Here is an 11,472-nt window from a genome sequence, read left to right as displayed (position 1 = left end):
AAGTTTTTATCCTTTTTCCTTTTACAGAATGATTCTAAGAATTAATTAGGAAATTGAACAAACATGACAAAATTGAATGATGAACCACCTTAAAAAAAAAAAAAAGCATTTACATTGACATTGTTACTTGTTCATTATTCAGTTCACATCATCCCACTTCAATGACTCATCTTACATTGAGTAAACAAAGCAATGGTTGACAGAGACACACTAATACAAATCAAAATCACATCTCATTTTAAATAAAGCTTATTGTCTCCAGCAGCATATTTTCAAATTCATCCATCATATCAATTTTTATAATACAAAAAAGACCAGGACGCATACAAATTGGAAGATTGTAAATGTGGCTATGTATAAAAAGTTCTGACTCTACAAAGGAAGCATGAACTCCTTCCAAGACCCTGCCTTGAGAGTTCCATCAGCGCAATAGGTATTTGAAATATTGTTGGCACTTGGCAGCCAATATTTTATGTTACTTTGTGACAAAAACTTAGAAGTGTAATCTCCAGCCAGAATGAGTCCCTAGTACCCTGGGACATTGGCTTCTGCCAACAGTTGTAAAGGGGATATTAAGAATTTAATATTTTTCGAATTCAATATTTCACAACCACAAGAAGAATGGGTGTAATCATTGGCTGCTATGTTTCACACTTATACGCCAATAGTTGAAGTAATAATACCAACTAAGGCTCTTTTAGAAACACTTGAGTGTCAGCATAGCATGTTCATTTGATTCAATCAGGGGGCAGCTGGGAATAAACAATCTTCAATAAGGCTGATCCCTTTTTGAGATCGACTAACTTCTTCATGTCATTCAATAACTCTATACTAGAGAAATGAATCCATTGATGTGTGAGTGTAAGTTCTGAAATGCTATAAACACTTCTACTATTTTGAATTTCACTTTGTTACAGGATGCAGCGAAATCAAAATTGGCTAAACTATTATTTGTATTTGGAGTTCTTGGATAAATTAGAGATGAAATTTGTGACCCAAGGAGCTTACGACACCCACAATATCATTTAGTTGCTAGATTTGGCATGGACACGCCTTTGCATTTTCTCACATGAACTTCTCCAGTGTATCTGCAAAGACTGTTGATTAGTTCTATAGTAGCGATGAAAACATTGATGGAGGAAGCTTAGCTCATATCTCTTTTTCTCCTGTTTAAACAGCATTACGTTGTTAATTCATTTGCTTTTATTTCCTAGATTGTCTATTTCTCCATATATCAATAAAGATCGTGGTCATTTTGAAGTTCCTGCATATTGAAATCCCTTGGCTAGTCAAAGTGATGAGTATTCTTTTAGTGAAGGCTTTTAGATCTTGTAATTTTTGTTTTTGTTTTTGGGTTGCCTTTTTATTAGCTTGTGTCACCAATTTGTGGTTTGGGCGTTGGATATCCTTCTCCCCTCCCAAAATTTGAGGAACTATTTGGCATTTAGGAATAAAGGCTTGTTAGATATGCTTGCTTTATAATCATATTTAATTGTAAGTTTATATATATATATATGGGTAAGTTACAGACAAAGGGAAAGGCCGACTGGAGCAATATAATTACAAAGATAGAGGCCGACTGAGACCATCTGGTTATCTATTTCATGATAACTCTTCCATTACCGTTCATATCTTTCTTCATTTATTATCTATTTTCCATCATTGTTTATTGGTTCAGTGATTGCACTAATATCTTCAGTTATATATAACCATTGTGATTTGATTTTATTCAGGAATAGGAGACTATAGTTGACAATGTTAGTGGAGCATGCTTTTTGGTGCTGGAGGAGCAAAAAAATACCAATATACCAATATAGCACCACTGCTGTAAGTGCTCTTAGGAGACTAAATTTAATATTAAATTTTGAACCCACCACATGCCACTTCAATCACTCTACCAACAAAATAAGAACAAAAAAATATAGTATCAGTTGCAAGTTTTACCCCATTTACAATAGCATCTTGAAACAGCAGAGGTTGGTAGGCTGCTGCATGACTCGGATGTATTCAATGTTAATGCAGGTTATGGGTTCAAACAACATGAAAATCTGTTATCGCTTTCTTCCATTGGGATTTTTGCTTAATGAGCGATGACGCAGAGTGATTCAACAACTGTCCCAACAACATATTATTGGCTATGTTAAAACTAATACAAGAAAAAATAAATAAAATATAAAGATTTATTGAAATGGATACAATAAGCTAAACAGGACATTTTGCATTAGAAATTAACCAATTGAAAATATTCGAATCAAGTCATCTATCCACATAATAGAGTGGATATTTTGCTGTCATAAGGTTTGTGTCAAAGCCAGCAATAATAACTCATGTAATTCTCAATAGACCAACTGCTCATGCAAATTCTTAAAACACAAAAACTTGACTTTAAAGGGACTTAACAATTTAAGGAGTTCTAACATATTGAAAATTTAAGGTTTTCTTTGTCTCCTAAAGCATCAATCCAAACCTCACAACTCAAGTATAACAAACACAATAGCCAAAGGATCCTAGAAATATGCTTTTAAAGCCCCAATGTCACAAAAATCTTATAGTCAAGTATTTTGACAGACAAGTTGCAGGCAATTTCTAAGGGGTCAATCCAAAGGCCAATGCTATTTAATCTAAGGGCTTGATAAGATGTAATGAAACCACCAATGGTCAACGCTATTAATTTCAAAATGTAGCTGTTGTTAGTTCCAAAAGAGAAAAAATATAAATAGAAATACTAAACAAAATAATCCCAACGAATTTCCTGAATGATCACTCAGAAAACAATCCAATGGCATTTTTCAAATAGAACAGTTGACATAGGGAAAAAAATAAGGGAAGAAGAAGAGGCATGAAATGGACCTCATGGTCATGGAAGACTGTTTGATTTCCAAGTTGGTGCGGTCATTGACTCTGCCATAGGAAAACAAATGTCAAAAAGAAGAAACACAAATAGAAATGGGTTTTATTTTTTGGGTAAATATAGTGATTATTTTTTGCATTTTGGATCAATACAAAGCTAAATTTCTACAGGAAGAGAGAGGCCTTTTGCACTATGTAGGTGCTCACATTATGTGAGGCTGTGTGTGAATGCCATAGAGGAGAAATAAGTATAAGAGGTGAGAGAGATAAGGAAGAGAATTGGTCCGGAAATTTACAAACACAAAATAATAATAGGTGAAGGTATAACTGCAGAATATGTAAGAGCTTATTAGGATTTGATGGATAGAAGAAGTGGAAAAGACACCTAGATGCAAGAGAATCATGATAATTTTCTGCTCTACCAATTTGAGAACTAATTGGATTTTCACTAAGCTTTGACTTCAATTATATATATAGATAGATGAGGTTGTCTTTCTTACTAATTCATTTCCTGTATAATAGTAAATGAAATCACATTATGCAAAAACGTAAATCACCAGAGTAATATAATTTGGCAGTAGAAATCCATGATCATTCTTTAGTGGATTGAAAAGGGGCCTAACATAAAAATTCTAAATCATCAATAACATTCTCCAAAGTTACTACTCGTTATATTAGTGAAAAAAAAAGTTACTACTTATTAGTAAGCAATTTCTGTTTTCAAAGCACCCAACTAAAGCTATTTCATCTCTTATTGCTTTTTTTTCAACTCTAAATATGAAAACTAAATGAATTTGTAAGCAAGAAAGACAACCTCAAGAAACAAGACACTTTTAATAATGAATTTGTAACCATGAAACACACTTTGTTTTTTTATTTTTATTTTTTGTACTTTCTCCACCCCCCCACCCCCCCCCCTCCCCCTTAAAAACTCATGACATGAAAACATAAACATAACACAGTAGCCCCAATAGCGCCAACATCCAAACATTGACATTAGAGGATCCAACCTCACAAAATCTCAAGGAAAAAAAAAAAAAGCAAGAAATGCTGCCAGCCACCTGCCAGTCTTGGCCGCCATTGACATGCACTCTCACAATTACGCTTCATACAAGTTATAAAAATCTGAAAAACATTCAACAAGAAATCAATCAAATATTTATATTAAAAAATGCAATAAAAGAAATAGATAATCTTTACTATAAATGAAACAAAGGGAAGATCCTTAGCAAAGAAATCAAGGAAAGGGAAAAAAATTCATAAATTTAATATCAAAATTTCATTACCAGATCTAATCACTTTTTTTTTTTTTTTTTTTTTTGCGTGGGTAGCTGAAACTCTTTTGGTGCATAATTAGTCTTCGGTGGAAGATGCATAATTTTCAGAGATCACAACAACCGAAATCATTGACCTTTTGATGGTTTTGAGAAGTTCCTTTGAAATTTTTCAATGATTTTGGTTGTTGTGATCTTTGAAAATTATGCATCTTCTAAATAGTGTTTGGACGAACTTATTTGGGTTTTTGAGTGTAGGAAAAATCTTGGCCAATTGGTTTTACCAGTTTTTTATGGAGTAAATCCATCAGAAGTACGTAAGCAAGAGGGAAAGTTTGGCGTAGAATTGGCTGAACATGAAACAAATTTATAGAGGAACTTCTCAAAACCATCAAAAGGTCAATGATTTCGGTTGTTATGATCTCTGAAAATTATGCATCTTCCAAATGGTGTTTGGACGAACTTGTTTGGATTCTTGAGTGTAGGAAAAATCTTGGCCAATTGGTTTTACCAGTTTTTTATGGAGCAGATCTATCAGAAGTACGTAAGCAAGAGGGAAAGTTTGGGGTAAAATTGGTTAAACATGAAAAAAAATTTCAAGGATAACATTGCCAAGGTGCAGATTTGGAGGGCAGCTCTAAAAGAAGTTGGCAATTTGATTGGATTCCATTACAATAATGAGTATGTATCTCATGATTTCATGGGTCTTTTAATTTTATTGTTTGTGTATTACAATTAACTAGTAAGTAGTACAATTTTTTTGTTTGTTTGTTGAGAACAGTAAGCAATACATTTTTAATTGGATTTTTTAAAAATAAAATAAAATAACAAAATCTGAGGAATAAAATAAAGGGTAATCTTTATTTTACCCCTATAGAGCGATCTTAATAATAATAATGAGACCACCTTAAAACTAATAATAACGTGTGGGACTGGGACTAGTAAAAAATAAAATAGAGGGTCATCTTTTGCCTTGCCAAAAGAGATAGCTCTACAGGGGGAACATTAAACATAACAAAATCTGAGGAATAAAATTACTCCCCAATGCAAGTACCAAATGGTAAAACAAAAAACGCTAAACAATCAATTTATAGCGTGAATAATTGTTGAGGGTGTTGTTGGATTGGGGGCATAACTCAAAGTTGATGGGTATGCTCTCTACATGTGTCAATAGTTTGGATTTTTCATGAAAGAGTAATAATTTATATCTTTTTATTATAAGTTAGTTGTAGCAAAACTAGTAGCATGAAACTCCATAGCAAAACTGTTAGAGTAAGTTTACTTCATGGCAGTCTGGCAGAACAAGTAGGGTGAACTTATTATGATTGACAGTAGCAATGGTCTACATGTGACTATTGTTTGGATTTTTCATGAAAAATATCTATTATTTGTAATCGGAGTTGGATAAATTAGAGATGAAATTTCTGACCCATCTTATGACACCCGCAATATCATTTAGTTGCTAGTTTTGGCATGGACACTCTCCTTTGCATTTTCCCACATGAGCTTCTCAACTGTATGTTTGCAAAGACCCTTGATCAGTTCTATAGTCAGCGATGCAAACATTGATGGAGGAAATTTAGCTCATATCGATCTCCCTTTCTCCTTTTTAATCAGCATTGCGTGATCTGCAATTTGTTTATTCATTTTTTATTTCCTAGATTGTGTATCTCTCTATATATATCAATAAAGGTCATGGTCATTTTGAAATCTTTTAAAAAAAAAAAAAAAAATGGTCATCTTGAAGTCTCTCATATTGGAAGCCCTTTGGTTAGTCAAAGTGACGAGTAATTCTTTTAGTGAAGGCTTTTAGATCATGTAATTTTTGTTTTCATTTTTGGGTTACCTTTTTATTAATAGGAGACTATTGCTGACAATGTTGTGGTAACTTAGTGAAACTGTGTTGTTCTTCTAGTGAAGCAGGTATAATGAATTAATTGTCAAGAAATGTAAGAAGAAGCTAATTAAAATGACCAACAAGTGGATTAAAATGTGGTTTAGCTCTCTTTTGATGTTCTTGCTATAGGTGGTAGGAAGGATCCCAGCTAAATAAATGATTCAAAAATATTTTCCAAAATTTTTGACCGAAATTGATTGATAGATTTTAATTGAATTAACTTGAAATATAGACGACTAAAATGAACAAAAACAAAATTATAAAGCTGAAATGAATTCTAATGAAATTTAAATAGTGGGTTTTGTATTTTAGCCTAACATTAATTTACAAAATGAATATTTTCTTTTAGATTGGTGAGTACATCTCGATAATAAATAAAACAAAGTCTTTTATTAATTCAATTAAGTCAAATTAAACATAATAAAAAGAAAATGAATACCAATAGCAATAACATATCAAAAACATAAAAGGCAACATAGACATACAGTTTTGCGGGTATAGCGGTCTTACGGGTCGGAGCATTCCAGAATTTGTTGCTTTGAACGATGTCGTTTGCCAATTGCTAGCATTTAGAGGGGGAAAAAAAAGCGCACACACGCGCACGCTACCTGACTGTCTTCTCTGCCACATCCTCTCTTTTCATCCAACCCGTTTCGCTGTTCTCACAAGCATTTTATTGAGCAGGTGGACGCCACTCTGGCCCAGTTCTCGACTTGGACCAGCACCAACTCGTTAGCAGGTCCAATAGCTTTGTTTTGGAAGACTGGGCATCAGAAATTACATTTGACGAAATGGGCTTGACCAAAGTGCCCTCATTTAGTGAAGGTGATGTAGCCACGGGTTGGGCTTTAACAAGACCACTTGCATGTTTTGTGACTTCTGGCCCATCACTTTAAACCTTGGGCCATCTGAGCTCCTTAGCCCCCATACAGGTCACCTTACGTCTCCCTCCCTCAGGCTTCCACACTATCAAAGCCGAAGTAGCTGGTGTCAATTTAAAAGAAGGCCATGTTAACGAAGGCATTGGTTAATAATCTATTTTAGAAAAATTCTGACATCACTTTTATAGGAAATGAAAAAAGCTGTTAAAATATTAATTGTTTTTCTTTCTTTCCTCATAAAAACTTTCTTTAAATAAATTATTAAACAATGCTCGAAGGGCATTCGTTAGCATTTTTCTTAAAAGAAAAAGCCCGCGTGGGTGTGCCATTAATGACTAAAATCAGTCCCTCCAAAATAAACCATAATAACTACAAAAGACCAGATTTGTTAGAACTCCCACAAAACACTATTAGCTTCCCATTTTCCCTCGGTCTCTTACAGAGAACAGCTCTACCAAGCACCCAGTCGCAAAACAATTCTTCCAGGGCATGGTGCAGGCCTACAGGGCAGTATAAAAAATATAATCACATCAAATTAACTTAAAAACAATTCTTCCAGTGAGATGCAGCTCAAGTGACACCTCCTCCTCCCATTGAAAGAGCCATTTGAAGTGATGTAGCTAATAAACTACTTTAACAACTTAAAAACAATACTGCCAATGAGCTGCAGCTAAAGTGGCACCTCCTCCACCCCTTGTTACAGCAAGGTGAGGTGACGTGTGCCTGTTTGGAAACACAGTTTCAAACTGTACTTTTTTCAAACTTAACATCTTTCTAGCTACAGCCTTTTCAATTCAAACAATCCCATTTTCAGAAGGTTGAAAAAATAAGCTGTACCAAACAGGTATGTGAGTAAACTGCTCTAATAACTTAAAAACACTTCTGCCTATGAGCTGTAGCTAAAGTGAGACCACCCTACCCTTGTAAGAGCAAGGTGAGGTGATGGATTCAAGACCAACCATATTAATGCATGAGTTTCACGGGTTTGAGGTCTCTCTTGCTCGCAGGAATGGTAATATACCTGCAAATTTGTTACCAAAATATGCTTTAGGTGTTGAGCATTATGATACTTGCATTGAGGAGAGTCCTTATTCTCTCTCAACTGATGTAATTTCTTTTCATTCTGTTTAGTGAAATTCTAGTCTTAAAGTGAACAATTTGTAATTTTGTATAATGAACTTCCAAAGAAAGTATTTTTCGCATAAAACATGAAGTGTATGGCAACAGCTAGTGCTAGATACTCTTTTGCTTCTAATCAAAAGGTGCATCAGTATCAGAAAGGAAAACCCATTTGTCTTTTTAACTTTTTCTTTGTTATGAAGACTTGAAATCAGTCAACGGCTTCTATGAGGTGTGAAGATTGAACGCATATGATATGACAGGAAAAATGGGGTTCATTTCTCTCAAAAAAATATAACATAAATTACGTATTATTGATTGCATCAAAAGGATTTGGTGGTAAGGGAAGCGTTACAGAGACATAATAAGCGGATTCAAGACCGATTACATTTTTAAGTTATTGTCATCGTATCAAACTACCAAGATTTAGATAATAGGCATAGTTTTAAATCTCTTGCTTGTTAACAGCACACAAAGAATTTTGAATACTAGTTAATGTCATGGGATCTGAGGTTATGTTAAAACACTAATTGATATTTAGCGTAGATAATATTTTTGGCAAAAATGCAAATAAATAAACCCTTGAAAATATTTAACATCAAAACAAATGGAGTGAAAATTTCATTTTAGTCATTTAACTTTATTTTTATTCAATTGAATTTTCTATGTTTCAAATTTATTTAGTTTAGGTCTTTTGTCCAATTTCGTTAAATCATTTTCATTAAGTATGCAATTAACTAATATAAAAATTAAAATGAGATTCAGACATAATTAATCTATACAATATTATATTAATTTTATAGATTTTTTTCACATGAGACAAATATTTTTTTAATAGATAATTTCAACAAAATTGGATAGAATGTCTGAATTAAATAAATTTGAAACTTAGAGAATTCAATTTAACGAAAATAAAGTTAGATGACTAAAATGAATTTTGATCAAAACTTAAAGGGTGCAATTTGCATTTTAGCCTAATTTAAACTTGTGTTTCATTTTTTGTTTTATAAACACAAAACTTTGTCATCAATTGAGTTAAATTTGAACTAAAACAAACAAAATGGAAAGGTTTAATGATTTGAGGTTTAACATGAATTCAAGCATAGTTTATATTCATAGTGTTATGTAAAAAGTTAATAAATTTGAATTATTTTTAGTTAGACAAACAAATGGCATTGGAAAGTAAAATCCTTCAAATTTTCCCTTATTTTAATTTTAAAAATAAAATTAGTTATATGATTGAGTTTTTTATGATTCATTTATATTGGACTCCTAATATTTTGTATTGAATTAACCCATTTAGCATAAATTTTTTTTAAAATTCGACAAAATATGTGGCTCAAAATTTAGACTCTAATTGAAAATCTAATTGAATTTTCTCTTAGTTTTAATGGTAAATAAATATAAATATATTAATTTTAAAAGAAAAGCATTAAACGCAAGTTCTATCATTGGGAGGTTGTTGAATAAGTCTTAATACACTATGGTTTTTTTGATAGATACAAAGAAATTTGAATCTACGACATTAGCTCTATTATAATTACTTTTTATCATCATGCCAAGACACTAATTATTTTTTGGTGTAGGCGGGTTTAAACCTTAAATCTCTTAATACACTATATTTTTAGTTTCCACTTGTTCCTTTATTCATTATTCTTTATCGAATATTTTAGGTGTTTGGAACTTCCACACAAAGCATCAAATTAATGTCTAAGAATTATATTAAATATATTTTCTTTTAAATTTATCATAAGTAATCATTTGTAATAGCTAATAGAGATAAATTATCAATTAAAACTGCTTAGCTAAAAGAGGATGGCCAGAATGCCATTGATAGGATGGGTGTTGTCAGTTTCATGTTGTTCATCTCAATATTTCTTCTTCATCATCCAAATAAAGCTAAATATAAAACTACAAGTTGTCAAGAAGTTTAGGCATCAAATTTTAGCACTAATTTTTTATTTATTTATGGGAAAGCTGAGATTTTATTGCATATGAGAAATAGAGATTACATCATGGATTAAAGTTTGCTCAATCAAGCAAGGATTCTTTTCAATCCATGCAAGATAGTCATTAATGCCAGATGCATATTTAGCTAAGAGATGTGTAGGTCTATTACCCTGTCTTCTAACATGGGAGAACTCGATACGTCTAAATTCCTTGTCCATTTCCTGCATTCCTGATACCACCGCTTCCACAGATGATGGGGGAAGAGACTTCTCACAGAGGGCATTGTATACCAATAAAGAATCACCCTCGAGGATAATGTCTTGAATGCCAATTTCTTTTGCAAATAGCAACTTGGCTTCAAAAGCTTTTGCCTCTGCCTTAACAGCCCCCACTAGGGCCATAATCTTCTTGCACAGCGCTACTTCCACCTTTCCCTTATCATCTCTAATGACCACACCAATCCCCGCTACCTTCTGTGTAGAGAAAATTGCACACCATCAACATTTATTTTATTCCAATTTGAATGTGAAGGTCGCCAAGAAGCATCTTGCTCAACCACCAGTATTGACTCATTAACATCATCAATAGTTGCATTATACTCAGCAATATAGTTAAGGGCCAACTGCACCAATGATTTTCCATTCTTATTCTTCCCCTCATGTCTCACCTCATTACGATTATGCCACAACGCCCATGCAATTGTAACAACCTTCACTGCCTGGTCACCACCAACTTTATTGACCATCAACGAAGTCCACAGCAGATCATTGAACGTGCGACAAACCTCCAAGTTCAAACTTCCCGCCATTTTAGAGTAGCCCCATGCCTTTTGAGCTTTCGGATAGCTCCACGGAATATGCCCAACGGACTTTGGCTCCATTTTGCAGCTATTACAAATATCATATTGTACAATCTGTCGCTGCCTCAAGTTCGCTTTCGTTAGTAAAGTATCAAGACAAGCTCGCCAACCTAAGTACAAACTTTCTATGGAAACAGTAATGCCAAACCCTCCTCCAAAAGCGGCGAACGTGGCTACTCTCGGAGCTCTCTCCAAGATTGGCATGTTGGGCTGCTTTCACTACTAGATTGTAAGCTATACTCACAGAAAACAAACCATTTTATGTCTTAGACTAGACTAGCTTGTCTGCTGCTAGCCGAGAACTCAGCGGGCTCTTTATTGTCTCGGCTTCATGGGGTAGGGATAAAGCATCAACAATGGAGGTCTTCCAACTAGATGTGGCAACATCAATTAGCTTGCTAACTCTTGTATCATATTGCAGGAACAATCTTGGAGAAACTACTGTATACGTGGAGGAAGTTGGCAACCATTTGTCTCCATATACTCTAATACTTTCACCATTGCCGACCCTCCATCTAAGGCCCTTTCTAACTAGATGTTGGGTTGCCATAACACTATGCTAGGTGAAGGAAGGGTTGTTTCCAAGCGAGGCATTCACAAAATCACTTCTTGGGAAATACTTGGCCTTAAGAACCTTATAAA

General features: G+C 33.7%; 1 protein-coding gene and 1 long non-coding RNA gene across 2 annotated transcripts; both read right to left on the bottom strand.

Moving 5' to 3' along the window:
• Positions 1-1,877: 1,877 nt before the first annotated feature.
• Positions 1,878-4,159, bottom strand: LOC142643330 (uncharacterized). The gene is made up of 4 exons (XR_012845840.1): positions 4,137-4,159; positions 3,912-3,975; positions 2,851-2,901; positions 1,878-2,112 (listed from the first exon to the last, which is right to left on the bottom strand). It is a non-coding gene; the product is annotated as an uncharacterized LOC142643330 (long non-coding RNA).
• A 5,847-nt stretch (positions 4,160-10,006) lies between these two features.
• LOC142644511 (uncharacterized) lies at positions 10,007-11,034 on the bottom strand. Its single transcript, XM_075819100.1, has 2 exons — positions 10,531-11,034; positions 10,007-10,444 (listed from the first exon to the last, which is right to left on the bottom strand). Exons 1-2 carry the CDS (start codon positions 11,032-11,034, stop codon positions 10,007-10,009), a joined length of 942 nt encoding a protein of 313 aa, XP_075675215.1.
• Positions 11,035-11,472: the final 438 nt, after the last annotated feature.

The sequence above is a fragment of the Castanea sativa genome, chromosome 7 (genome assembly GCF_040712315.1).
Source record: "Castanea sativa cultivar Marrone di Chiusa Pesio chromosome 7, ASM4071231v1".
Classification (NCBI taxonomy): Eukaryota; Viridiplantae; Streptophyta; class Magnoliopsida; order Fagales; family Fagaceae; genus Castanea; species Castanea sativa.
The sequence above is the reverse complement of the archived record's forward strand: the minus strand, read 5'-3'. Positions and strand labels throughout refer to the sequence as shown.